General features: G+C 51.0%; 3 protein-coding genes across 11 annotated transcripts; 2 read left to right on the forward strand and 1 right to left on the reverse strand.

Moving 5' to 3' along the window:
- The first annotated feature begins 219 nt into the window (after positions 1-219).
- Positions 220-6,468, forward strand: USP21 (ubiquitin specific peptidase 21). 4 transcript variants are annotated; one of them, XM_063627044.1, is made up of 14 exons: positions 221-421; positions 1,065-1,237; positions 1,351-1,971; positions 2,770-2,829; positions 3,002-3,122; positions 3,347-3,458; positions 3,649-3,804; positions 4,275-4,339; positions 4,598-4,701; positions 4,884-4,970; positions 5,254-5,332; positions 5,561-5,668; positions 5,755-5,869; positions 6,083-6,467. In XM_063627044.1, the coding sequence occupies exons 3-14, from the start codon at positions 1,372-1,374 to the stop codon at positions 6,171-6,173; spliced, it is 1,698 nt and encodes a 565-aa protein (XP_063483114.1). In that variant the 5' UTR covers positions 221-421; positions 1,065-1,237; positions 1,351-1,371; the 3' UTR covers positions 6,174-6,467. The 4 variants fall into 4 exon arrangements, with proteins under 4 accessions (XP_063483111.1, XP_063483112.1, XP_063483114.1 ...); XM_063627041.1 differs by having other exon boundaries at positions 220-421; positions 5,254-5,668; positions 6,083-6,468; XM_063627042.1 differs by having other exon boundaries at positions 220-421; positions 1,097-1,237; positions 5,254-5,668; positions 6,083-6,468.
- A 632-nt stretch (positions 6,469-7,100) lies between these two features.
- Positions 7,101-11,907, forward strand: PPOX (protoporphyrinogen oxidase). 2 transcript variants are annotated; one of them, XM_063627049.1, is made up of 13 exons: positions 7,101-7,397; positions 7,566-7,660; positions 7,826-7,960; positions 8,097-8,212; positions 8,700-8,832; positions 9,141-9,285; positions 9,693-9,883; positions 10,356-10,416; positions 10,602-10,720; positions 11,106-11,216; positions 11,317-11,466; positions 11,599-11,641; positions 11,723-11,907. In XM_063627049.1, the coding sequence occupies exons 2-13, from the start codon at positions 7,574-7,576 to the stop codon at positions 11,863-11,865; spliced, it is 1,434 nt and encodes a 477-aa protein (XP_063483119.1). In that variant the 5' UTR covers positions 7,101-7,397; positions 7,566-7,573; the 3' UTR covers positions 11,866-11,907. The 2 variants fall into 2 exon arrangements, with proteins under 2 accessions (XP_063483119.1, XP_063483120.1); XM_063627050.1 differs by lacking the exon at positions 11,106-11,216 and having other exon boundaries at positions 7,127-7,397.
- A 91-nt stretch (positions 11,908-11,998) lies between these two features.
- B4GALT3 (beta-1,4-galactosyltransferase 3) lies at positions 11,999-18,664 on the reverse strand. 5 transcript variants are annotated; one of them, XM_063627056.1, is made up of 9 exons: positions 18,395-18,494; positions 17,891-17,978; positions 17,413-17,558; positions 16,783-17,049; positions 15,978-16,213; positions 14,863-15,053; positions 14,609-14,731; positions 12,913-13,017; positions 11,999-12,775 (listed from the first exon to the last, which is right to left on the reverse strand). In XM_063627056.1, exons 4-9 carry the CDS (start codon positions 17,033-17,035, stop codon positions 12,505-12,507), a joined length of 1,179 nt encoding a protein of 392 aa, XP_063483126.1. In that variant the 5' UTR covers positions 17,036-17,049; positions 17,413-17,558; positions 17,891-17,978; positions 18,395-18,494; the 3' UTR covers positions 11,999-12,504. The 5 variants fall into 5 exon arrangements, with proteins under 5 accessions (XP_063483126.1, XP_063483128.1, XP_063483129.1 ...); XM_063627058.1 differs by lacking the exon at positions 17,891-17,978 and having other exon boundaries at positions 18,395-18,664; XM_063627059.1 differs by having other exon boundaries at positions 17,891-18,488.
- Between the last annotated feature and the right edge of the window lie 8,727 nt (positions 18,665-27,391).

The raw sequence follows: 27,391 nt of genomic DNA on the forward strand, positions 1-27,391 counted from the left end.
TCCATCCCTATGGGCTATAGGATGGGGCGACGGCACCCTATACCTCAGGGACTTGCTTTGGAGTCATGGATTAAAGACCACTCTGGGCAGCGTTGAGAACTAGCGACCCTAAACTTGGTTGCGTTTCCGTGGTGTCGATTGCGGAGCCGTGGGGGCGGGCTCACGCAAGCGCCAAGGGACCGGGTGGGAGGAGTTCGGGTGTGGATGCGCAGGCGCTTTGAGAGACGGTGAAGCCGGTGGCCGGTGGCCGGGCGGGACCAACAAAGATGGCGGCGGCCCCTGCGGCGGGAGCGATCTGGGTAACGGCTGCGGCTAAAGCTGCAGCCGGGCCCACGGGGGGGCTGCACGGGGGTAGTAGGGGGTGGCCCTGAACTGGGGCCTGGCCCCGGCTGGCCTCTCCCGCCGCCTCACCGGGGGACAGGTACGGGCCGGGGCGTTATGGCATGGCGGGGTGTGGGGGGACGCAGAGGGAAGACTGCTCCAGACCCGAGAGGACACTCTCCACAAAGGCGCGTGGGGCCCGGCGGGGCCTGGGAGAACTGGGCTGGAGGGACAGCATCCCTGGACCGCGGGGAATACGCCGCCGGATTCCGTAGCCAATCAGCGGTCTCGGCCTTTATGCCCTCGAGGGGGGCGGACCCGGCTAAAGCCCTGCTGTGGTGGGAAAAGTGCAGAGATTAAGGGTCAAGGAGTTGTTCGTCCTCCATCCCCGACCACTGCTTCCTGAACCTCGACACCATGTCGGAGGTCGGAGGTGGGGGAGGGAATGGATCGTAAGTCACCCATATAGTCTGCTTCATTTGCAGCCCAGAGAGGCAGGGATTTGAGGATGGAGGGCTTTTGGGCTGTTTTTCGTGCATCTACGCTACCATTTGGCTGGTCTTAAGTGACCCGAGGCACATCCTACTTTACTAGCCGGATATGGGGTCCCATGTTACGTTAGAGCCGAGATAGGAGTTATCACTGGCTTTTCAGTAAAGCTGTATTCTGCGGGGAGGGGACGGGAGTATAGAAAGGGTCAAAGCCATGGGCTGCTATCTTTTATTCATTTGTTTACCCAATAGATACTAAGTATTTGTACCAAACACGATGCCAGGTACTGGGAATACGATGGCTGATTCGATAGATCCGGTTCCTGCCCTCAGTGTATATACTGCTCCCCACTTTCGTTGATGTGGTAGTGGTGATGACTGAGACAACCACCTAATGTGGAAATGAGAGGACAGCAAGATTGTGGGTATGGAATGGGGCAAAGCAATAAGGGAAAATTAGTGTGGCAGGGTTCAGTACAGCAGCCTGGGTTTCCATTTCCCCCCATATTCAAATGCTGACACTCTCTTCTCCTCCCAGGTCCAGCCTGTGGTGTCCACAATGCCCCAGGCCTCTGAGCACCGCCTGGGCCGGACCCGAGAGCCACCTGTTAATATCCAGCCCCGAGTGGGATCCAAGCTACCATTTGCCCCCAGGGCCCGCAGCAAGGAGCGCAGAAACCCAGCCTCTGGGCCAAACCCCATGTTACGACCTCTGCCTCCCCGGCCAGGTCCCCCTGATGAACGGCTCAAGAAACTGGAGCTGGGACGGGGACGGACCTCAGGCCCTCGTCCCAGAGGCCCCCTTCGAGCAGATCATGGGGTTCCCCTGCCTGGCTCACCACCCCCAACTGTGGCTTTGCCTCTCCCATCTCGGACCAACTTAGCCCGTTCCAAGTCTGTGAGCAGTGGGGACTTGCGTCCAATGGGGATTGCCTTGGGAGGGCACCGTGGCACCGGAGAGCTTGGGGCTGCACTGAGCCGCTTGGCCCTCCGGCCCGAGCCACCCACTTTGAGACGTAGCACTTCTCTCCGCCGCCTAGGGGGCTTTCCTGGACCCCCTACCCTGTTCAGCATACGGACAGAGCCCCCTGCTTCCCATGGCTCCTTCCACATGATATCCGCCCGGTCCTCTGAGCCTTTCTACTCTGATGACAAGATGGTGAGGACTTGCCACACACATGGCCTTCATGCCCATGTTCCTATATGCTTTCCTGCCATCCTCTGCCTTTTCTGTCCCCCATTTCCCTGAAGTTCCTTTCTCAGCCCTACATTACAGCAGTTTGGACACGCCTCTCCCTTGCTTAAATACCCTTGAGCCTCCTAGACCCTTTTTTTGGGTTGTTGGTGACTCTCCAGCATGGTGTGCCATTTCGGTCCCCAGGGAATTAGCCCAACTATTTAGAATTCTTCTTTGGGTCCCCAGGCCCTTCCTTTCCCTTGCTTGCACCTTCTCTACTGGGACTCTGCCTAGGCCTAATTAATCTCTGGAGCTAAAGAGAGGCGTGCACAGAACATCTTAGCAAACGTGGTTGCACATTTTCTGAGCTAAGTAAGCTAGGCTGATTGCAATTGGAGCCAGGAGGAGAAGGGCAAGAAGGGGCCACGGGGGCAGGAGGGGGATTTGGGGGCAGAAAGGTGGGAGTGGTGAGCAGCTGGGCAACCATGCCGGTGCTGGGGGAGTTGCCCCAGGAGCTGCAACGTCGGCTAGCTGAGCAGAGGAGTAAGTGGGCAACAGGTGGGACAGCCATGGCTGAGTCCGTGGTACATTCAGCTGTGATGGGCTTACTGCTCATGACCAGTGAGGTAGGGAGACTAGAATACCTAGTGAGGGGAATAGGGTAGAGTTTGGGGATGAAACATGCATGGGATGGGGGAGGCAGTGGGCAGCATGCTGTTGAAAGGTTAAAGTGCCAGGTAGGATATATAGGAACTTGCCGATTGTACTCTGACCTTCCAGGCTCATCACACACTGCTTCTGGGCTCTGGTCATGTTGGCCTTCGAAACCTGGGAAACACGGTGAGAGCCATTCTCCTATCTTTCCTCTCTAAAAGGAATGTGAAATGGTGCTGGGGGTGGGGAAAACCCATGAGCTTGGGGAAGGCATGTGGAAGGAGAGCTCTGAAGCTTTTCTAAGGCTTCCCGGGCAGTGGTCTGGAGAGATAACAGCAGTGTCCCTACTGCTCCCTAGTGCTTCCTGAATGCTGTGCTGCAGTGTCTGAGCAGCACTCGACCTCTTCGGGACTTCTGTCTGAGAAGGGACTTCCGGCAAGAGGTGCCTGGAGGAGGCCGAGCCCAAGAGCTCACTGAAGGTGGGGCACCAACTCCTGCCCTCCCTGTTCAAGTCCCTTTTCCCCCAACCACTTACAGGTCCATCTGCCAGTGCTGGTGGCCCCCAACCCTTAAATCTGGCAGTTGTATCTACTTTTCCCAGTGCCTACTTTCCTAAAGGTTATTTTCTACCCTCTGAGCCACTTCTTGCTTGCCTCTTCCAGACATTAACCTTTGTTTCCCTTCCCCACTCCCATCCCAACAGCCTTTGCAGATGTGATTGGTGCCCTCTGGCACCCTGACTCCTGCGAAGCTGTGAATCCTACTCGATTCCGAGCTGTCTTCCAGAAATATGTTCCCTCCTTCTCTGGATACAGGTGGGAGAGCTGGAGGCTATGGGATTTCTCTCTGGCCGTGTCTGGGGGTAGGGCCAAGCAAGGGCCCTGGCAGCATTGTTCTGAGCCTTGAGATGTTCTTCATCCGGGAAGTGGGGACCGATATCTGGGCAGGGAATAGTGTCTGTGGACTAGGAGAGGAGTCAGTTGCCCATACTCTGTCTGGCTGTAGCCAGCAGGATGCCCAAGAGTTCCTGAAGCTCCTCATGGAGCGGCTACACCTTGAAATCAACCGCCGAGGCCGCCGGGCTCCACCAATACTTGCCAATGGTCCAGTTCCCTCTCCACCCCGCCGAGGAGGGGCTCTGCTAGAAGAACCTGAGTTAAGGTAAGGGTCGTTCCCACACCTCCTCTCCCCAGCAGTTTATCAGCATCATTCACACTTCATAGAACTGAACTATTACGATTGAAGATGAAGGGTCCAGGGAAACCCTTTAGTATAGAAAATAGTGTGAGAAGCAACGTGGGAGTAGAAGGAAGGAAGAGGGGGAGTCTAAGGGAGCAGATGGAGGCAGAAGATCATGCTAGGGATGTCACCAAATTGAAGAAGGGGATAATTCATTTACAGGTAGAGGAAGACAGCATATTCTTCCCTTGTGTACATTCTTTTCCTCTCACCTCGGATTTCCCTAGAAAGTTCATTGAGGCATTATTCCTTTGACTTTTCCTTGAAATTTGGGGAAGGAGCAGGGGTGTGGGTGGGGAGTAGGGCTCTGTGGGTTGTTTCAGCGGGTGCTGGAGGTGCCCAGTGTTCCTGCTGTCTCATGGGTGCTCCCTACTTCCTTTGATCTGTGGTAGTGATGATGACCGAGCCAACCTAATGTGGAAACGTTACCTGGAGCGAGAGGACAGCAAGATTGTGGGTATGGAATGGGGCAAAGCAATGAGGGAACATTAGTGTGTGAGGGGGGTACAGGCTTGGGAGGAAAAATCGATACTATCAAGGGGTATGGGAACAAGACTGGATGATGCAAATGTGAAGTTGTGTGAAGAGTTGATTAGGAGTGTTGGTAGTGGGAAAGGAAGGGTCAGGCAAAGGGGCAGGAGGAGATGAAAATCCAAGAAATCATCTCATAACATCCAACAATGGCCTTTTCTCCTGTCCCTGTGCTTCTGTCTAGACCTGTTTGTGGGCCAGTTGAAAAGTTGTCTCAAGTGCCAGGCCTGTGGGTATCGCTCCACGACCTTCGAGGTTTTTTGTGACCTGTCCCTGCCCATCCCCAAGGTGGGATTCCAGAGGATTCCGGGGTGGACAGCACAGGGGCTCTGTGACCCAAGCCTACCCACCCCCAGAGTATGGGCGGGAACCCTGTGGGTTTCTGGAGCAGAATTGAAGCCTGGATTGATTGAGAAGAGTTGGAAAAGGAAATTCAGAACATGTTGACCTTTCTTCCCCTTTTCCCCCAGAAAGGATTTGCTGGGGGCAAGGTGTCTCTGCGGGATTGTTTCAACCTTTTCACTAAGGAAGAAGAGCTAGAGTCGGAGAATGCCCCAGTATGTGGAGGTTCACAAGGGATACAGTAAGGGTGGGAGACCTGGGGGGACTCCATGTGGATAAAAGGGATTGCATGATGCCTTAATATGGGGAATAATATTTATGGATCTGGGTTTGTGTTGGAGTCTCAGATATGTTCTAGTACTCCTAGAGCAAAGGCGAGAAGCCGAGAGGATCCAGCCGTAATGAAGAGCATACTAAATTTGTATGTGGATCAGGGTGTCAGAAAAGCCAATTGAGGTTAGGAGCATATTAACGTAACACTGTTTGCCATTTATTCAGGTGTGTGACCGATGTCGGCAGAAAACTCGAAGTACCAAAAAGTTGACAGTACAAAGATTCCCTCGAATCCTCGTGCTCCATATCCTAATCTTCAGATTCTTTCTTCTCTTAGGATACCTCCCATACATTCTCTTTCCTCACCCTCCATGTTTCCAGAGAATTGAATTTTCCTTAGGAAAAGCCTGCCACCCACTTTTCCACAAGCTGCTCCCAGTGTGTTGGGAGTGGGGAGAGGACAGCTTTCAGGATAGAAGAAGTCCCCCTCAGAGGCCCACTGCCTCCCAAATGCTCCTTAACCAGGGCTTAGATCTGAATCGATTTTCTGCCTCCCGAGGCTCCATCAAAAAAAGTTCAGTAGGTGTAGACTTTCCACTGCAGCGACTGAGCCTAGGGGACTTTGCCAGTGACAAAGCCGGTGAGTCTGGTGGGGAAAGTCCTAAGTAGCCAAAGGAGTGGGGGCACAGCTCTGATTATAGAACTCGATCATCTCCAACCCCGCAGGAAGTCCTGTATACCAGCTGTATGCCCTTTGCAACCACTCAGGCAGCGTCCACTATGGCCACTACACAGCCCTGTGCCGGTGCCAGACTGGTTGGCATGTCTACAATGACTCTCGGTGAGAACAGCCTCCTATTTACATCCTGCCCCATTCCCACTCAGCCCTGACACCCACCCCTTCTATGAAGCTCCAGGAGAGCAGAGTGCCAGGTGAAAGGAGCGGTGGAGGTCTTGCCTGATCATTTCCTGGATGCTCTGAGGTTCAGTCTTGTAGGGAGAAGGGAGTAAACAGGAATGACCACAACCCTTTCCCAATCTCCCTTTTTCCTAGTGTCTCCCCTGTCAGTGAAAACCAGGTGGCATCCAGCGAGGGCTACGTGCTGTTCTACCAACTGATGCAGGAGCCACCCCGGTGCCTGTGACACCTCTAAGCCCTGGCACCTGTGAAGCCCTTTAAACACCCTTAAGCCCCAGGCTCCCCGTTTACCTCAGAGACGTCTATTTTTGTGTCTTTTTAATCGGGGAGGGGGGAGGGGGTGGTTGTAGCTCCATTATTTTTTTTATTAAAAAATACCCTTCCCCCTGGAGGCTCCCTTGTCTCCCAGCCCCATGTACAGAGCTCACCAAGCCCCTGCCCATGTACAGCCCCCAGACCCTCTGCAATATCACTTTTTGTGAATAAATTTATTAAGAAAAAATGACGTGTTTATTTGTATTTTTGCTTAGGGGGTGATAGAGAACTGGGCCAAATTGGAGTCTTAATGGGACCCAAGTTCCCTCTCTAACAGGTGGGGACGCTCTCAGAGCCGAGGGGGAAGGTTTCGGGGATGGTGCTGGACCCGGACCTGTGTCCCCCAGCAGTGAAGGTTAAGTACTGGGAGGAAAAGAGAAAAGGCATACTTGAGTGAGGCTGCGTGCAGGCTCTGAGGCGACTGGTTCGGTCGGCGATGGAAAGGTGCCGCTGTTGACAAACACTGGGTACGTTGCCGGGCGGCCCTAGCTCCCGTAGGCCCGGTCTGTTGCTAACATCAAGGAGCTGTTTATGGAACCGCCTCCCCGTGGACTGGCCTCCAGTGTCCCTATCTATTCTCCCTACGACCAAAGCTCCTGGGGCCTTCCCTCTAGGGTTGTCACCCTAGCTGGACCTGGGAAGCTTGTGCTGGGGAACGCTAACCAGCATTAAGCGCTCGCCGCCTCGGTCCTGAGGAGGGCAGTGCCGGGTACGGCCGCTCACTCCCAGCTCGGCGCTGACACGGTTAACCTCCAGCTCTTACAGCTGCCGTCGCTCCGCCTCTGCCAGTTCAATGTTTTCATTGGTGAACGTGATCCGGGGCCTTCCAGGGCCCGCCAATCCAGATGTAGGAGAGAAAGGGTCAGGCGCGTGCCGCGAGAATAGAGTGGACGGAGAGTAGGAGAGACCTAAAAGGCTAGGGGTGGGAGTAGCGGATTTGAAGCACTTATTGGCCTACAGAGGTGTGGCAAGCAGAGCGCCTCAGAACTCAGGCGTACTGCCCGCCGCCCGAGCCCTGCGAGGGCCGATAGCGAGGGTGTGGCCCTTATCTGCACCTAGCAGAGCGCCGGCGGGGTACGGTCTTAGGACCTCGACCTCCTTCTCCCTCATTTTCTCTCATCCCTACCTCTTGTGGGTGAGTCCTGGCCCCTGGACGGGGACCTCACTGTTCCACCAGCCTATCCGTGCACAATTAGTTTCCCCTAAAGCAATGAGTGGCCGGGGATACAACGCAAAACCGGCGGGGCTTCTGGAGCGCAGAGTGTCCCCGGTCTGCCTGTCCATATCGCCCCCTTTCCCCCAGGTTTCCCCATGGGCCGGACCGTGGTCGTGCTGGGCGGAGGCATCAGCGGCTTGGCGGCCAGTTACCACCTGAGCCGGGCCCCCTGCCCCCCTAAGGTGAGTGCTCCACTTGTGCCAGAGGGAGCTTCATTTAATGCTCTTCCCATTTCCATCAAAAGCTAGGTGGATCCTGGCCCTCTGAATATGCCTCTTCCCCTCCCCTCCTGACCTCTCGCCGGCGGCTACAGGCGGTGCTGCAGTGTCTCTCCCTCTTGTCGCCAGGTAGTCCTGGTGGAGAGCAGTGAGCGTCTGGGAGGCTGGATTCGTTCTGTTCGAGGCCCGAATGGTGCTGTCTTTGAGCTTGGACCTCGGGGAATTAGGCCAGCGGGAGCCCTAGGGGCCCGGACCTTGCTCCTGGTGAGAGGCTTGTGGGATGTCTAGGAGAGGTTGTGGAGGGGGCTTCCATTGGGGAATACAGTTTAGGGGAGGAAGTATGTTTGGTGGGTCAGACCTTCCCTTAGTTTCTCCTCTTCTGAGGGCATGTGGAGAGCAGGTTTCTGAGCTTGGCTTGGATTCAGAAGTGCTGCCTGTCCGGGGAGACCACCCAGCTGCCCAGAACAGGTTCCTCTACGTGGGCGGTGCCCTGCATGCCCTACCCACTGGCCTCAGGTAACACCAGCACCTCCGCTCCTTTTACTGTGCCCTCATCCTCATATGTCTTCCATTTCTTTTTTTTTTTTTTTTTTTTTTTGAGACGGAGTATCGCTCTCGCCCAGGATGGAGTGCAATGGCGCGATCTTGGCTCACTGCAACTTCCGCCTTTCGGGTTCAAGCGATTCTCCTGCCTCAGCCTCCCGAGTAGGTGGGACTACAGGTGCCCACCACCACGTCTGGCTAATTTTTATTTTTAGTAGAGATGGGGATTCATATTGGCCAGGCTGGTCTTGAACTCCTGACCTTGTGATCCACCCGCCTCGGCCTCCCAAAGTGCTGGGATTACAGGCGTGAGCCACCGCGCCCGACCTGCCTTCAATTTCTTCATCTCCCTGTTAGCCTTCCCAGCAAAAGGAAGCCAAATGAGTGGAAATGACCCCAGCGCCTGGAGCTGGGGAGGTATGTCAGGAGCTTCCCCCTCACTATGCCTTTCTCCATGCAGGGGGCTACTCCGCCCTTCACCCCCCTTCTCCAAACCTCTGTTTTGGGCTGGGCTGAGGGAGCTGACCAAGCCCCGGGGCAAAGAGCCTGATGAGACTGTGCACAGTTTTGCCCAGCGCCGCCTTGGACCTGAGGTGACACTTGCCCAGAGGCCCCAAACCTCTTCCGTCCTAAACCAGCTGCAGAGCTCCCTGTTCAAATCTACCACCTAGGGGCTCTTCTGTATCATTTGGGGATGCCTTCTTCTCTTCATACCCCACCCCCTCATAATTCCCAAAACTCATTATTGGGAGTGAAGGCCTTCACTTCCATCCTTCTGTCATAGTGGGAATGTCCCCCAACCCAAACCGTATCCCACCCTCATTCCCTACCAAATAGGGGCTGTGGAAATCAGTCAGTGTAGATTATTCTTTGGCTCCTTAGTCCTAGTCTCACCCTTAAGGTGGCGTCTCTAGCCATGGACAGTCTCTGCCGTGGAGTGTTTGCAGGCAACAGCCGTGAGCTCAGCATCAGGTCCTGCTTTCCCAGTCTCTTCCAAGCTGAGCAAACCCATCGTTCCATATTACTGGGCCTGCTGCTGGGGGCAGGTGAGGGGGGATTGATTCAAAGGGTGAAGATATTAAGGACTGCCAAAGTGAGGGAGTGGGGACAAGGGGTGCTATTCAATGATGTTTTCGAGACGGAGTCTTGCTCTGCCGCCTAGGCTGGAGTGCAGTGGTGCAATCTCAGATCGGCTTGCTGCAACCTCCGCCTCGCAGACTCAAGCCGTTCTCCTGCCTCAGCCTCTTAAGTAGCTGGGATTACAAACATGTGCCACCACTCCCAGCTAATCTTTGTATTTTTTTTGTAGAGATGGAGTTTCACTATGTTGGCCAGGCTGGTCTCAAACTCCTGACCTCAAGTGATCCATCCGCCTCGGCCTCCTAAAGTGCTGGGATTACAGGTGTGAGCCACTGCATCCAGCCTCAATGATTCTTCTTTGCTTCCTCTGCAGGGCGGACCCCACAGCCAGACTCAGCACTCATTCGCCAGGCCTTGGCTGAGCGCTGGAGCCAGTGGTCACTTCGTGGAGGTCTAGAGATGTTGCCTCAGGCCCTTGAAACCCACCTGACTAGTAGGGGGGTCAGTGTTCTCAGAGGCCAGCCGGTCTGTGGGCTCAGCCTCCAGGCAGAAGGGCGCTGGAAGGTAGGGGAACCCCTGGAGTGTAATGAACCTGTCAGTGTTTCCATCTTTATCCAAGTGGTTTAACTAGGCCAGGGCCGATAGGACTGGAGTTCCTCATTGTTTTTGTGCCTTAGAAGCTACTTAGACATGGGCCACCCCAGAATCCTAGGCCCTATTTGTGAACCTTCCTCAAAGAGCCTATGCAAGTCTGTGGATAGAAGTACTTATAAGTGGCTTAGAGACAGGGGAAAGAACCCAGCTTCACTGAACATTTCAGAACAGCCACACTGGCCTATCTGGTCCACTTCCTGGAGTACACAGAGGAATGATTTTTTGTGAAGTCTACACAGTCACCCAATCTCTTATCATGGGTCAGTACACAGTCTCCCTGGCCACATGGGTGCCTGGGAAACTGAGAGTGAGGCACCAGAAGTCTTTTTTCACTCATCAAATTCTCATTTTCTGGGTCTCTCAAATGTTTTCATGCTCTCAGGTATCTCTAAGGGACAGCAGTCTGGAGGCTGACCACGTTATTAGTGCCATTCCAGCTTCAGGTAATGGGATAGCCACCTTCCCCTTCCCCAACCCCTACCAGTGAGAGGCAAAAGCTGTACCTTCCTGGGTCAGCAGGACCACACCATGCCCCTGAACTGGTCATCTCTATGGGAGTCTAATCCCAAAGGGGACTGACAACTGTAATGGGAATGCCTTCTGAGTCAGGCCTCTGCCTGATCTCTAGTGCTCAGTGAGCTGCTCCCTGCTGAGGCTGCCCCTCTGGCTCGTGCCCTGAGTGCCATCACTGCGGTGTCTGTAGCTGTGGTGAATCTGCAGTACCGAGGAGCCCATCTGCCTGTCCAGGTATGATAAAGGGACAGAGAGGCTGGGTATGGTGGCTCACACTTGTAATCCCAGCATTTTGGGAGGCCGAGGTGGGCAGATAACAAGGTCAGGAGTTCGAGACCAGCCTGCCAACATGGTGAAACCCCATCTCTACGAAAAATACAAAAATTAGCCAGGTGTGGTGGCTTGCACCTGTAATCCCAGCTACTCGGGAGGCTAAGGCAGGAGAATCACTTGAACCCAGGAGGTGGAGGTCACAGTGAGCTGAGATCTCGCCATTACATTCCAGCCTGGGTGACGGAGTGAGACTGTCCCCGCCCAAAAAAAAAAAAAAAAAACGGGAAGGAGAGACAGGCTCAGCTAGAGCCCTTTCCTTCTGACGCATGAATGTCCTTCTCTCCAGGGATTTGGACATTTGGTGCCATCTTCAGAAGATCCAGGCGTCCTGGGAATCGTGTATGACTCAGTTGCTTTCCCTGAGCAGGATGGGAGCCCCCCTGGCCTCAGAGTGACTGTGAGGAGGAGGAAACTTTGCCTAGTGGCATTTCCAGAGGGCTCCTCTGTGCTCCAATGTAGGCAAGGCCAGACTGATCAGTGCTATATTCCCTCCCTAGGTGATGCTGGGAGGTTCCTGGTTACAGACGCTGGAGGCGAGCGGCTGTGTCTTATCTCAGGAGCTGTTTCAACAGAGGGCCCAGGAAGCAGCTGCTACACAATTAGGACTGAAGGAGATGCCGAGCCACTGCTTGGTCCATCTACACAAGGTAAGTTGGGATAAACTTCCCTCAGCTCTCCACTGAAGGCCTTGAAGACAGGGACTGGAACATTTGTCACTGTATGTCAGCCAAGGCCTAGGACATCAATAATAAACTTTTCCCTGCATCCTCTCTTCTCAGAACTGCATCCCCCAGTATACACTAGGTCACTGGCAAAAACTAGGTAAGTTGGGAAAACAGCTGGGCTGAGGGCCAAGGGCATCAGAGCCCCAGCTAAAACATTCCTTTCATCCTTTCCTTCCAGAGTCAGCTAGGCAATTCCTGAGTGCACACAGGTTGCCCCTGACTCTGGCTGGAGCCTCCTATGAGGGGGTTGCTGTTAATGACTGTATAGAGAGTGGGCGCCAGGCAGCAGTCAGTGTCCTGGGCACAGAACCTAACAGCTGATCCCCAACTCCCACTCATGAAAATAAAAATTGCTGGAACTTGGCTTGGTCTGGCTGTTCTATCACCTATAGGCATAAGAATGCGGGGCAGCACAAAGGCAAAGTGTGCTTGGGATGCAGAAAGCAGGAGCAGATGCGAGACAAAGTCCTTTATTAGAAAATATATCAAAATCCCAGCCCCCTGAGCCAGGACCAGAAGAGGGAGCTATTCCAGCATGGGCAGAAAATGCCCAGGGAGGGGCTTCCTTCACCAAACAACTTCCCAGGAACCATAAATAGAATAAATATTCACAGAGGTCCCAGGAGAAGCCAGATCACTCTTCTCTCCATGGAAGAGGAAGAGGCTTGGGGTCCAGCCCTGCTCCTACTCTAGGGGCAGGGACTCCCAGGAATCGTCACATAAAATCATGACATCAAGGATTCACAGTCATAAGCCCTACAGGAGACCCTAGAGAGAGGGACCCCTCAGGTCTACAGGAGCCCAGCTCCAGTCCAGCAGTGAGGGAGAGGCCCCTGCCCCCTAGCACGGCACCAGAGTTCAGTTCCCCCACATCCCTCTGAGAATAGTGAGGAGCTGAGGGTGGGGAGAATACAACCCCATGAATTCGGTTTCATGATTAAGGTAGACAGGAAGGAGGAGTCAGTGTGAACCTCGGAGGGCTGTGTGGTTGGCAGTAGGTGGAGGCCCAGGCCTGGCTGGGGGCCGGCGTTGCAGCATCTCTTGACGGAAAGCTTGGGAGGAACCAGGTGGGTAACGGGGCCCAGGAGCCCGAGGACCCCGAGGGTCAGTCCCAATGTCTGCTGTGATGTTGGTATAAAGAGGCCCCAGCTCTCGAGCCAGCAATTGATATGTCAGTGAGTTCATCCCATCTTGCGTCCAGGAATTCTGGGTACGGACCAGGAGGTCAAATCTGAGGGTTAGAGGTTGGAGACTAAGACCCAGAAAGAAACAGCCAGAAATCTAGGGACCTTTAGGATTTTCCTGGCTAGGGGTACAGAACCCTGAGGATCCAGTAACAATTCCCAGGCAGTCCTTCCTTCTTCCTACCTGTGGGGATTTTCCTCGTTGCCCTTATCTCCTCGGTGCTTCACCATCTTATAGTGTCCTACAGATGTGGGGGGCCGAGAGATCTTCATCCCAGCCAGGCGCACCCTATGGGAAAAGTGAGGGGATCATGGGGGATCCAGAGTAGAGAAAAGCAAGGAAGGGATTAAATGTTTCTGTACACAAAAAAAAACAACTATTACTCAGTAGGCAAAAATAAAAAATAAAAAAAAAGCCCAGGACAGAAGTCAAACAGAAGGAAGGAAATGGCTGAAGAGAATATAAAAGCTGGATGTATCCAAATCCTCAGGGCCCAGTGCCAGTCACCCTAGGGCCTTTAAACAGTTGGCAACCTACTCCCTTGGCTTCCTAAAGGGCTCCTAGGAGCTGCCCTTGCAGTCTAGGAAGGACGCAGAGAGAGGCCATTATGTCAAAAGAATAAGAAAAGACTGGGAGTTGCTAAGAATCTTAGTTAGAATAGTGACTGAGCTACCCCAGCTTCTCTCCCACATCCCCCATGTTAAGAAAAAGGTAGGCCAGGTGCAGTGGCTCACACCTGCAATCCTAGCACTTTTGGATGCCAAGGCAGAAGGATCATTTGAGGCCAGGAGTTCAAGACCAGCCTGGGAAAATAATGAGACCTTGTCTCTAGAGAAAAAGAAAAAAAAAAAAAAAATGAAAGAAAGAAAAGAAAAGGGTAGAACCAGGTAATCAGGACCTTAAAAGAAACAAACTCCACCTCTGACATACAGAAGTATGGAGTGCAGATGGCCTGGGAAGAAACTAGAAGAATACTTATGTCGGCCGGGCGCGGTGGCTCACGCTTGTAATCTCAGCACTTTGGGAGGCCGAGGCGGGCGGATCACGAGGTCAGGAGATCGAGACCACAGTGAAACCCCGTCTCTACTAAAAATACAAAAAAAAAAAAATTAGCCGGGCGTGGTGGTGGGCGCCTGTAGTCCCAGCTGCTCGGAGAGGCTGAGGCAGGAGAATGGCGTGAACCCGGGAGGCGGAGCTTGCAGTGAGCCGAGACTGTGCCACTGCACTCCAGTCTGGGCGACAGAGCGAGACTCCATCTCAAAAAAAAAAAAAAGAATACTTATGTATATTTACAATTCACTGGGTATTTCACACACATACAAAGGATGAGAATTCACAGAGATGTCATCACAGAGGACACAGGGGGAACGGAGGCAATTGGTTCTGCATACCAAGCCCAAATATTCATACCACAGACATGAAATTGGGTCAGCTGAGGCTGAAGGTCAGAATGTTTCACATGCTTAAAATGAGTTGGCCCTGTGCCAATGGCACAGGCCTTTTACAAAGTGATTCTGGGAACATGGAGCAGAGCCCCTCTCTCCTAACCCCATAGGAAGTGGCCTGGCTGGAACCCCAGCAGAAGGCAAGACTAAGCTATCTCTGGGCCCCTTTCCAGTTCTGGAATCCAACGATACTATTTCCTATTGATCTTATGTCCTCTCCCAAGAACAAACTAACCAGGAGACTGAAGGATGACACAATGGGAAGTAGCATGCAAGCCTGACCTGGGTATCCTAAAAAGACTAAGGGAAAGGAATGGGCTCAGTGCAGGACCAGGGAGCTAAAGGTTAGTGTTGAAGGGCTACGGCCAGAGGTGGTCTTAGAGGACAGGGACCCAGACTGGGGTCAGGAGGGAGGAAGTGGCAGGAAGTCTGACCTGGTAGCAATGTCATCATCCTCACCACCCCAGCCCCAGTATTCATTGGGGAAGCCATTCATCTTCAGGTACTGGTCAGGAGTAAGCGCCGAGACTCCTCCGAAGTACTGGGGGTACGGGAGGCTAGGGAGAGAAAGATCCTTGCATACCCCGAGTCTTCTGGGGAGACATCCCCAACCACAATCCCCTTGGCTCTCCTCCTTCCACAGGATAGTAGGCTTCTCTGTTTCCCAGTACCCTTCCATGCCCTCTACCTGTATCCAAACTTGTTCATAGCAACGGCAACATGGCGGGGTCCCCGGGGGTCACACACATACAGATTGTGGTCATTTTCTGGCAAGAGGTCCACATCATGCAAGAACAAGCAGTCCCACTCTTCATCACGCAGGGCCTCTCGCACCCCAACATTCAACAGTTTTGCCCTGTTAAATGTTCCATTTCCAGCCTGGAAGATAACGGAGGGGGGTCAGACTATGTCTGTAGGTGGCACGGAGAAAAGGGGGCTAAAGAATAAAAGTGAAGGCCAGGCGCGGTGGCTCACGCCTGTAATCCCAGTACTTTGGGAGGCCAAGGTGGGTAGATCACAAGGTCAGGAGATTGAGACCACCCTGGCTAACACAGTGAAACCCCATCTCTACTAAAAATACAAAAAATTAGCTGGGCGTGGTGGTGCACGCCTATAGTCCCAGCTACTCAGGAGGCTGAGGCAGGGGAATGGTGTAAAACCCGGGAGGTGGAGCTTGCAGTCAGCCGAGATCGTGCCACTGCACTCCAGCCTGGGCGACAGAGGGAGATCTCAAAAAAAAAAAAAGAATAAAAGTGAAAAGAGGGAAATCAAAGTGGGGTGGAGGGCAAGGAGAATAAAAGACTATCTTTTTCATTTTTCCACTTAGTCATTTGACAAATCTTGCTTGTGTATTGGTATGGGCCTGATACTTAGATGCTGCTGTCTAACATTTAATCCTGACAATTGGCAACCAACAATGGTGTGGTGTGGAACAGGTGGTATATTAGTTATCTTCTGCTCTTTCCTCATATTAGATGTTTAAGTATCTTGCTCAGAGTCATACATGTAACAAGTGACGGAACTAGAATTTTAGCCCTATTGTGTCCAATTCCAACTCTGCACAAGCCATTCAATAAAGAAAAAATCACAGAAGAGTGTAGGACAGTGGGAATAACCTAAGCAGATTAAGGAGAAGTATGGGACTAACAAAGTTGGAAGAGCAGTGCCAGGTGCTTCTCCGCACTCTAACAGTCTGGCCTTCTTAAAATTATTCTAGGGACCCATTAGATGAAAGTGGAGTGGCATGTGCTTGAGGCTTCCTTAGAAGTAAGTAAGTCAAAATGAGGTGGAGATTGGGGGTACCTGGTGGATGACATAGATGCCATAAGCAAGCTGCTGGCGCTGCAAGAAGGGGTGCAGGTGGTAGAGCAGCAGGCGCAGGTGGTGCTCCCGGGCACGATGAGGCACAATGATGGCTGTTCGGGAGCGGGGCTCACAACCTGCAGGGCGGTACCGGCCCCCTGGTTCTACCCGGGGATTCCGCTCCACAATCTCTGCCAGTGATGGCACTGGGCTAAAGGACACCGACACAGGACCCACTGTTGGGAAGGAATGGCAAGTAGAGGGATCAGAGGGGCAAAGAGAAAAGAATCAAACTAGGGTCTGGGAATACCTCTGGCACTGGCAGTCTGGTTCTGGGGCTTAGTTCTCAGGGCTCACTCAGAAATCTCACATGCCTTGGATTACCTATCACTGGGACAGCTCTACGAAGGCTGGAAGGTGCAGGATCCTTACCTAGCCTTCTCTTCTTATTTTAGGGTTGCATAACTTTCTCCTGTCTTACAGGGAGCTATAGTTAAAGGCTGAAGAGACTTGCAACTAATTAAACCAGGGCTCATCTACAAGGAAAACAATTCCTAGCCTGGGGCAGGAAGAGCCCATAAAGGGGCAAGCAGTAGAAAGTGGAAACCCAATAGTCTAGTTTAAACTCTGAATTCAGAGTCCACTCTATCTCAACCTCAGCCCTCTACCTCAACCTCAGCCTACCTGCAGAGTCCATTATCCTCTTCTAAGTTCCACTTCTGCCACTCCATGCCTCCCTATCCCCAAGCCTCCCTGTCCCCGCACCTTGTCCTTCCTTTCACCACCTCCTTCCTCCTGCACTTACCTAAGAGAGGAGATCGTTCTGGACAGTAGGGCAGACCTTGAGGAGCTGGAGGACCCCCTGGGGCCCCAGGCAGGTGACTGAGGTTACTGTAGACATCACGAGGGTGAGAATAGTCAAATATCGGCCCCTGATCTCGGCCAAATAGGGCACTGAGACTTCGGAAGCCCCCCAGTGACAGGTACATCATGACAGCCAGCTGGGAGCCCACAAGCAGGGCCAGCGTGCAAGGCCGCTCCAGCAGCCTCCGCAACATCCTGGGGGTGAGATCTAGGGAGGGAGAGGGGAATTCTGGGCGTAGGCAGGAAGAGAGCAAGCCAGCAGAGAGGTCAGTAGGTAGGGTTGAAGGTGGTGCCGGGGTAAAGAGGAAAAAGCAGAAAACAAAGTCACAGAAGGGAGCACACAGGTGCACAGTCACGCAAGGAAACAAAATAGAATGTAACCATCAGTAACCCTACCACCTGTCACTTCAGCCCAAGTTTCGCTCTCCTCTACCTCCCCCCAAACCACTCCCACCATCTACTGTCAGTCCTCACCCCCAAAAATGTTTACATCATTCAAATCTCATGTTCATTTCAGAAAAGTCTCTAGAGAACCCCTCTTCCAATTTTAGAAGGGAAGAGATAGACTCACCTAGGTTCAAGCTGTCTTCTTAGGGATCATGGGGGCTCCAGGGGGTCCCGGGGGGACAGAGATGTGAGGCATTATCTAAAATTGGAAATGTCACAGAGGGCAGAGAAAGACTCCATCCAGCACTCCAGCAGCGAATCTGGGACCAGCTGGAACAGAAGTGGTAAAGGATAACTAGCTACCTGCACCGCCAGAGATCGGGATCAGGGTGAAGCTGGTTTCCCAGCAGGCGAAGTGAAGGAAAGTGGTTGGAAAGGAAGAGGAGGAGCAGGAGATGGTAGGTCCCTCGCCTCTCTCCCGTGCTACCCTGGAATGATAAGTGTCAGGTTCATACTTAACCACCCCCGTACCCCCACCCCAACAGGACAGATTAGGGAGTGGGGACAGGAGAGCTAATGGAAACATTGTCTTCCCCCACACCAAGAACCCGTTGAAGTGGCGACAGAGTCATGACAGGACCGTGGAGTGGCCTAAGGAGTACCCAGGGCGAAGTAGGAAACAGGCTCCTTCTATTCTTCATGTGCCTGGGTGCCAGCTCCTCAGGTGCAGGGACCGTGACCACCTGGCGGCTGTAAGCGAAAAGCCCCAGAGCTCGGCGGAGGGTAGGGTGGGGGTGGCGTCCTCTACCTTTTCTACCTTTCCCCTCTTCTAGCGGGGGTGGGGAGGAGGGTTACTGCTGAAGAGAAGGGGAGAGGGAGAGCAGGGGCAGAGACAAGGGTGGCTGGAAGGGCTCACCTGGAGGGGCGTGGTCCGCGCTGTAGAGGGGGTTAAAACCCAGCTCTTTCGGAGCACGCCCATCCTATCCCAGTCTTTTGCTTTTGCCCTACCTAGCAACGTGAGCCCGCCCGGCCCCCGTCCATACTTCCACCTAGGACCCCGTTCCTGCTCAGGCTCGTCTCCAGGCGTTACCCAAAACTTCTCACTCTCTCGAATGCCCAAACCTTTATCCCAGGCCTCCGTGCCGACGCGTCCCCAGCGCACATACGTGGTCTTTTGCTGCCTGTCGTCACCGCCACCCCAACAGCCGGGCAAGCATCGCTGCCGCCATCTTGGAAGCGGGCGCTGCGGGGGCGGGGTCTCGCGTCATGGGGCGGGGCCTCGGGGCGGAGCCACTCGGGCTGACTAGGCACCAGGTCCCAGACACCGCGTGGCCGGGGGCTTGTGAGGGAGCGGGTCCCGAGCCTGCCCGCCTGGAACGCGTTGTAGGCGACCCCCTGGGGAGCGGGTGCGAGGGCTCAACTCCACTACGCAGACTGATAGTGGGATTTCATTTCCTGCCCCTCAGATTTGTAAAAGCAGAAGCTCAAGCCCTTCGTTTTCCTCTGGGCCGAGACTGATCAGGAGGCTAGTGAGCCGATTTCTGGTGCTCCGCTGACCTCGTTATCACCCTGTGGTTGGCTGAGCCCTCTCCCAGTGTGTCAGTGGCACCCCCTGCAGCCTAGTGCCACTTAGTATCAATTGTTCCTCACGCAGGCTACAGCGTTGCGGACCGCTCTAGCGCATTTTTGTATTCCCGTGGTATCCCGCAGGCCTGGAAATAAAAAGCGATTAGTTAATAAAACAATGAAACATTGAATGTGGAGGGAAAGACAGCGTCTTCTTTAAAGTCAAATTGTGTTTCCCCAGATATTAGAGTAAAATGGATGCTCCGTTAACATGCAATATGTTTACCTTACGACAAACACTACCCCCTAGCATATTGTGTTCCTTAGAAGCAGATGTTCACGCTGAAGAAACAGAGACTTGAATAACTCACAGAATCCGCCCCAAAAAGCCCATGGTCTTGTGTATCTTGTATGGAGGGAGGGATGTAAACATATAAAACATGATAAATATGATAAAATATAACGTGATAAATATGCTGGCCTAGAAGTGGCAACTCATTAATACGTGGAGATTCTAGAAAGGCTTCCTAGAAGTGACGGCTAATGAGAAACCTGAAGGACTTGTCTATAGCATATCCTTCTGCTTTAAAGATTCTGTTTTCATGGGAGTTATTTTACAATTCATGTAGGTAACTGATCTGTATGCAAATTCTGTCCTGTCTGGTAGAGGTTCAATTAACCTGCTATTCCTCACACTGTGGGGAAAAAAAGCAGTTTTGGTGTCCATTTTCATATTCATTTCTGTTTTCCTGATCCATAAATATGTCCGTTCTATAGATTTTCTCTTGTATTAATTATAACATCTGCTAGTTTCTTCATGAGTTAAGTAAAATCAACATGTGTTCATTTTTTTCTTAATTTTTTTCTTTACTTTTTTTTTTTTTTTTTCAGATGGAGTTTCCTTCTTGTTGCCCAGGCTGGAGTGCAATGGCGCGATCTCAGCTCACCGCAATCTCTGCCTCAGCCTTCCTGAGTAGCTGGGATTACAGGCATGCGCCACTACACCAGGCTAATTTTTTATGTTTAGTAGAGACAGGGTTTCTCCAAGTTGGTCAGGCTGGTCTGGAACTCCCGACCTCAGGTGATCCACCCTCCTCAGCCTCCCAAAGTGCTGGGATTACAGGTGTGAGCCACCACGCCCGGCCTTTTTCTTTTCTTTTTTTTTTTTTTTTTGAGACGGAATCTTGCTCTGTCGCCCAGGCTGGAGTGCAGTGGCGCAATCTTGGCTCACTGCAAGCTCCACCTCCCGGGTTCAAGCCATTCTCCTGCCTTAGCCTCTCCGAGTAGCTGGGACTACAGGCGCCCGCCACCCCGCCCGGCTAATTTTTTGTATTTTTAGTAGTGACGGGGTCTCACTGTGGTCTCCATCTCCTGACCTCGTGATCCGCCCGCCTCGGCCTCCCAAAGTGCTGGGATTACAAGCGTGAACCACTGCTCCCGGCCCCGGCCTTTTTCTTTACTTTTTTTTTTTTAATTTAAAAATTTGTGACAGGGTCTCACTCTGTCACCCAGGCTGGAGTGCAGTGGCAAGATCACAGCTCACTGAAGCCTCAACCTCCTAGGCTCAAGGGATCCTCCCACCTCAGCCCCAGGAGTAGCTGGGACAACAGCACATCCAGCTAATTGTATTTTTTGAAGACACAGAGTTTTGCCATGTTGTCCAGGTTGGTCTCCAACTCCTGGGCTCAAACTATCTGCCCACCTTGGCTTCCCAAAGCGCTGGGATTACAGGCGTCAGCCACAGCATCAGGCCTCTTAATTTTATTTCTCTTTTTCTTTCCTTCCTTCCTTCCTTCCTCCCTCCCATCCCTTCCCTTCCTTCTTTTTTCCTTTCCTTTCCTTTTTTTTTTCCCCAAATACCCAGTCTTCAAGGAGAATTTTTTTTTTTTTTTTGAGTTGGAGTCTTGCTCTGTCACCCAGGCTAGAGTGCAGTGGCGCGATCTCAGCTCACTGCAACCTCCGCCTCCCGGGTTCAAGCGATTCTCCTGCCTCAGCCTCCTGAGTAGTTGGGATTACAGGCTCCCGCCACCAAACCCGGCTAATTTTTGTATTTTTAGTGGAGACGGGATTTCACCATCTTGGCCAGGCTGGTCTTGAACTCCTGACCTCGTGATCCACCTACCTTGGCCTCCCAAAGTGCTGGGATTATAGGCATGAGCCACTGCACCGGCCTATATGTTCATTTTTATGTTGGTATTGACAAAGACCATCTCCTTAACCAAACTTTCAATAGGCTCCTCTGAGACCTCTTTTTGGCTAGGTCTTGTCCTTATGCTCTGTCTTGGGCCTGCCTAGCCAGTTATAGCAAGAATCCTGCCAAATCAGTTTAGGGATAATTCCCTGCCCACTTCTCCACTCTTGATATCTGATCTATCTGATCACCCTCACCTGCCTTCAGGAAAGATCCTGTTAGATCGGTTTAGCAAGAATCCTTCTAGCCTTAATATAATTTTCCTTCCATCCACTGACTCTGATTCTGCTCATTGACTATTGCAATAGTCTTCCTTACTGTTTTAACAAGTGTCAGAATAATTTTTTTCTTCAACAGTTTAAGGGTCATAATTTTACCTTCTTTTGAAAATTACCTTTTTTTTTTTTTTTTTTTTTGAGACAGAGTTTTGCTCTCGTTGCCCAGGCTGGAGTGCAATGGCACCATCTGGGCTCACCGCAACCTCCGCCTCCCGGGTTCAGCCGATCTCCTGCTTCAGCCTCCCAAGTAGCTGGGATTACAGGCATGCGCCACCACACCCAGCTAGAAAATTAATTGTTAACAGATGAATAGTGTTCCAGGCAGAGGAAACCATGAGTGCAAAATTCTGGAAATGAGGAAGAAATTAGGGAGTTTGGGAAATTAAAACTGGGCCTACAAGGCTGGACAGTAGAGTGAAGGGAATGTTGAGATATGAGACTGTAGAGGTAAGCAAATGCCAAATAATGAAGGACTCCACAAACCACATTAAAAGAGTTTGGATCTTATCCAGAGGGCAAGAAGAAGGCATTAAAGTGCTATAAATAGAGAGTGCTATGATCAGAACTTTAGGAAATGTGGAGCACTAATTGAAGTGGTCAAGACCGGAGGCAGGGAGACTATTTAGAAAGTTACTGCAGAAATCCAGGAATAAGATGAAGCTCATGCAGAATAGGTAATACCCGTGGGACTGGAGGGAAGAAAGTAACTTTGAGAACTTTCAGGAGGCAAACAGGACTTGAAGATTGACTGGATGTGCCAAGTTAGGGAATTGGACTCCAAGAGGACACCCAGATTTCTAATTTGGACCACTGGGTGGTGCCATTTAATGAGAAACAAAACTTAGGAAGAAGCACATTTTGGGGAAGGGGTAGAGATGACAAACTTTAGACATAATGAGTTTGAGGTGCCTGTGAAGGCTCAAAATGAGATAATGCTGGGTTTAAATACAATACCAACTTTGAAACCCATTGGCTGTGTACTGAGCAATACACTCTCTGGATTTCATCTGTAAAATGAACTCTAGTCTTAAGGGGTTTTGTGATCATTAGTGAGAACTATGGAAAACTTTTGAGCACAAATAGAAGCCAAGACATAGCCTTGATTTTTTTTATTATCTTTTTTTTTTTTTTTTTTTTTTAAAGAGACAGTCTCACTATGTTGCCCAGGCTGGTCTCAAACTCCTGGGTTGAAGTGATTCTCCCGCCGTGGCCTCCCAAACTTGATTTTTTGTTTGTTTGTTTTACTTTTATTTTTTATTATTATTATTTTTAGCTTCTGATATAGTATAACTCAAAAAGCCTTGATTTTTTAAGAATCTCACTGTGTAGTGGAAAAGACAGACTTAAACAGATCATTGAAATGTGGTTCTTGGCCTGGCATCACGGTTCACGCCTGTAATCCCAACACTTTGGGAGGCCGAGTTAGGTGGATCAGTTGAGTTCAGGAGTTTGAGACCAGCCTGGGCAATATGGCAAAATTCCCTTCCAAGAAAAATACCAAAATTAGCTGGGCATGGTGGCTCATGGCTGTAGTTCCAGCTACTCACGGGGCTGAGGTAGGAGGATCATTTGAACCCAAGAGTTCAAGGCTGCAGTGAGCTGTGATTGCACCACTGCATTACTCCAGCCTGAGTGATAGAGCCAGATCCTGTCTCAAAGAAGAAAGAAAGACAGAAAGAGAGAAAATGTGGTTCTCCCAGAGGACCCTTCCTTTGAGCCTCTGCTCCTCCATCATGTCCTGTCTTACAGGACTGACCCTCACTTTCTTTTTTTTTTTTTTGAGATGGAGTTTCTCTCTTGTTGCCCAGGCTAGAGTGCCGTGGTGTGATCTGCAGCTCACCGCAATCTCTGCCTCCTGGGTTCAAGTGATCCTCCTGCCTCAGCCTCCCAAGTAGCTGGGATTATAGGCATGCGCTACCACGCCCGGCTAATTTTGTATTTTTAGTAGAGACGGGGTTTCTCCGTGTTGGTCAGGGTGGTCTCAAACTCCCAACCTCAGGTGATCTGCCCACCTCGGCCTCCCAAAGTGGTGGGATTACAGGCTTGAGCCACTGCACCCAGCCTTCACTTTCTATCTCCTTCTCTATCTAACCATCTTCTTTTTTTAGAGTCAGAGACTCACTCTGTCACCCAGGCTGGAGTGCAATGGCATGATTATAGCCCACTGCAGCCTTGCACTCCTGGGTTAAGGTGATTCTCCTGCCTCAACCTCTCAAGTAGCTAGGACTACAGGTGTGTACCCAGCTAATTTAGTTTTTTGTGGAGATGGAGTCTCACTCTGTTGCCCAGGCTGGTCTTGAACTCCTGGCCTCAAGTGAGCCTCCTGTGAGCCACCACAAAGGCCTGTCTACTATCTTCTGACCATTCCCTTACATTAATTTGTAAGGTCCCTGTTTTCAAGAAACTTCACTTCTGCTCTGTCTCACCTTGGCCACATCCTGGACTTAGTCATCACCTAGAACTGTTATGTTTCTGAAAACTTAAATTTTAATATGCTGGTTTCCACCACAACATCCTGTCTTTCTATATTCTGAATAAATCCTGGGGCCCACACTGGCCCAGTCATGACACATAACACAATAGAAGAAACCCAGTTTAGTAATCAAAAACTAATTTAAATCTCTACTTAATTTCTCAAGGAAATATCAGAGACGGGAAAGGGGCAGTGGATTAGGAGCACATTTTAATGGACAGCCCAGTGTCTTTAAAATCCTCTGTCTCGGCCAAGCACAGTGGCTCATGCCTGTAATCCCAGCGCTTTGGGAGGTGGAGGCAGGCGGATCACCTGAGGTCAGGAGTTCAAGACCAGCCTGACCAACATGGTGAAACCCTGTCTCTACTAAAAATACAAAAATTAGCCAGGTGTGGCAGCACATGCTTGTAATTCCAGCTACTCGGGAGGCTGAGACAGGAGAATTGCTTAAACCTGGGAGGTGGAGATGGCGCCACTGCACTCCAGCCTGCAAAACAGAGTGAGACTCTGTTGCAAAAAAAAAAAAAAAAAAAATTCTTCTCCCTCTTCCATTCAACATTTTCTACTTGGATGGTATTTCTCAACTCCCCTCAGCCCACACTGTTGTTCCAGATCTCTCTCCCACTCAGCTCTTTCTCTTACCATATTATCCTCCAGTTTCTGGTTTTCTGGTCTGTTCTCTTTACCTCTTTACCTCACTTTGGTTTTGTATAACGTAGAAGAACCTGAACCTGACCTAGCAAACAGAAATCATGCCCCCCGACACCCTCCCACCATCCATGGGTTCCCTGCAGTCTTACAGCTTTTTTTTTTTGGAAATAAGGTCTCATTCTGTCACCCAGGCTGGAGTGCAGTGGCACAATCACAGCTCACTGCAGCCTCCACCTCCTGAGTTCAAGTGATCCTCCCACCTCAGCCCCCGCCCCATTCCCTGAGTAGCTGGGACTACAGGCGTGCACAACCACACCTGGCTAATTTTTTTTTTTTTTTTTTTTGAGATGGAGTCTTGCTCTGTCGCCCAGGCTAGAGTGCAGTGGCGTGATCTTGGCTCACTGCCACCTCTGCCTCCCAGGTTCAAGCAATTCTTCTGCCTCAGCCTTCCAAGTAGCTGGGATTACAGGCGCCCACCATCGCGCTGGCTAAATTTTGTATTTTTAGTAGATATGGGATTTCATCATCTATCTACTAGGCTGGTCTCGAACTCCTGGTCTGGTCTCGAACCAGAGACCAGATTCTCTAACTAGGCTGGTCTTGAACTCTGACCTCGTGATCCACCCGCCTCGGCCTCCCAAAGTGCTGGGATTACAGGCATGAGCCACTGCACCCTGCGTTTTTTTGTATTTTTTGTAGAGACCAGGTTTCATCATGTCCCCCAGGCTGGTCTTGAACTCCTGGCCTCAAGTGATCCTCCCACCTTGGCCCCCCAAAGTACTGGGACTACAGGTATGGGTCACTGTGCCCAGCCTTACTGCTTACTTCTAGAAGGAGAGACAGACACCTCCTCCAGAAACACTTCTGTGGCCTCATATTCTGTGCTAGGTGCCCCTCCTTGATCATGGCACCTATCACAGAAGTCTGAAATTTTTGTCCTACTTGACTGTCTCAGCCACCAGATTGTGAACTCTCTGAGGATTAGGACCATGTCTTTCCTTTTATCATCCCTTCAATGTAAGCCAGAACTTTTTGCACAAATTTACAAAATGGCCCTTAGATCTGACCTAGACAGTTCCTTGATATAACTGTTTTCTCACACTAATGCAGGCGTTAGAAGTTGGGGAGCAGACAAAGGACGAGCTATAAGGAAAGGTGAATTGGCCATTATTGACCACTTACTAAAAGCCAGACACAGTGCCAAACATTTACATCATCATGTTCTTAAGTCTGGACCTCTCTATAAGGCAGGTAATAGTACAAACGTTTTGTAGGTAAGGAAACTGAGGTTTACAGAGATCGAGTAATTAAGGTTGCATCATTACATGTAAGTGAGTAGCAAGGCTTAGATTTGCTCCAAAAATCCATGTCCTTTCCACACGCTGTGGAATGTTTACAATGTTTACAACCCATTGGCTTATTTATTGAACAAATAAATGGGATAAACAGTCAATTCTCAATGCACGATTAGGTCAATTAATATCTTTTACTCTTCAGATCCATTTTCAGGTGAAAATTCTTATATTTTCAGCTCCCTACTACTTATTTGCATCTACATTATTAGCAGAATGTGTTGGCCAGGCACCCTGGCTCACACCTGTAATCCCAGCACTTTGGGAGGCCGAGGCAGGCAGCTCACTTGAGACCGGGAGTTCAAGACCAGCCTGGGCAACATGGAAAACCCCATCCTTACTAAAAATACAAAAAATTAGCTGGACGTGGTGGTGCATGCCTGTAATCCCAGCTACTTAGCAGACTGAGGCAGGAGAATCACTTGAACCTGGGAGGTGGAGGTTGCAGTGAGCCAAGATCATGCCATTGCACTCTAGCCTGCGTGACAGAACGAGAATCTGTCTCAAAAAAAGAAAAAAAAAGAGAGAGAATGTGCTAGTGTGTCTCTATGAAGTTGGATGTGTGTATGTCAATGTGTCACTGTTGGTGTGGGTGTATGGGGCCTGTTTGTTGTCCCAAGACTGTGAGGGATACTAAATCTACTTCCTCCCCTCCCTTTCCTTCCTAATGCTACTTAAGTACCCTGGGTCTGTCCCATGTAAGATCCTGCCTGGGGAAGTTGTTCAGTGTTGTTGCTCCCCCACCTTCCCTGACCCCCCTCTTTCTGAGCATTTTTAGCACTCGTGGTTTCGTCCAGCTGTCATCTGGTTTCTCGTGGTGCCAATGATTTTGGCTTGGCCCCAGCAACAGTCAATGGGGAAAGTATTCAATTGGTTCAGAAACGTCCTCTCAGCCAATAAAATGTTAATACATTGAAATCCACTTTCTTCTCCCTTCCTCCCCCACAAGCCCTGACCAATGAGATGCTAGTTTTGTCACTTACTGCCAATCTGGTATTTTAGAAAACAAAATACTGTAATACTGTATGACAATTACAGAAATGGGACTAGAGATGGAATAGAAGTGTAAATGCCCTTTCCACAGCACCCTCCAGGAACCCTGGCTATCCCACCTCCATTACAAAAGTAGTGGCTGGACAAATGCCCAGATTTCCTCTGTTCGAACCACAGAAGCAGAGAATCTCAGGGGCAGAAGGGGCTTTAGGAAATTGGCCCAACTTATTGCTTCAACTTCTTCCCCCACCTCAAACACATACTCATGCACAACACTTGCCATCTCATAAAATGGTTGTCCAAACTCTTCTTGAACTTCTCTAGGTACAGGGCTCTCACTTACTTGTCATTCAATGCCTTTTCTTTTTCCATTTCCTCTTTTCACCTCCAGGACCAGATACTTGAATTGTTTCAGTGCCTCCTTACTTCCTGTTATTACTGTTTCTGTTCCTCCTTATATATCTACACCTCAGCTCAGGCCCATGAGGGCAATAAGTAGGCAGATGGGAAACAGAGCTCACTGTGGCTCTTACAGGGAGATATGTGCCCTCCCACAACCTCATCCCTAGCAAGAACTTGTTGGACTCCTATTAGGTAAAGCCTACCTACAACCTGGGTCTTGGAGGTGTGGTAAGGCAGAGACCATTCCAGAAAGGGGT

Source organism: Symphalangus syndactylus, chromosome 12 (assembly GCF_028878055.3).
Source record: "Symphalangus syndactylus isolate Jambi chromosome 12, NHGRI_mSymSyn1-v2.1_pri, whole genome shotgun sequence".
NCBI classification, from domain to species: Eukaryota; Metazoa; Chordata; class Mammalia; order Primates; family Hylobatidae; genus Symphalangus; species Symphalangus syndactylus.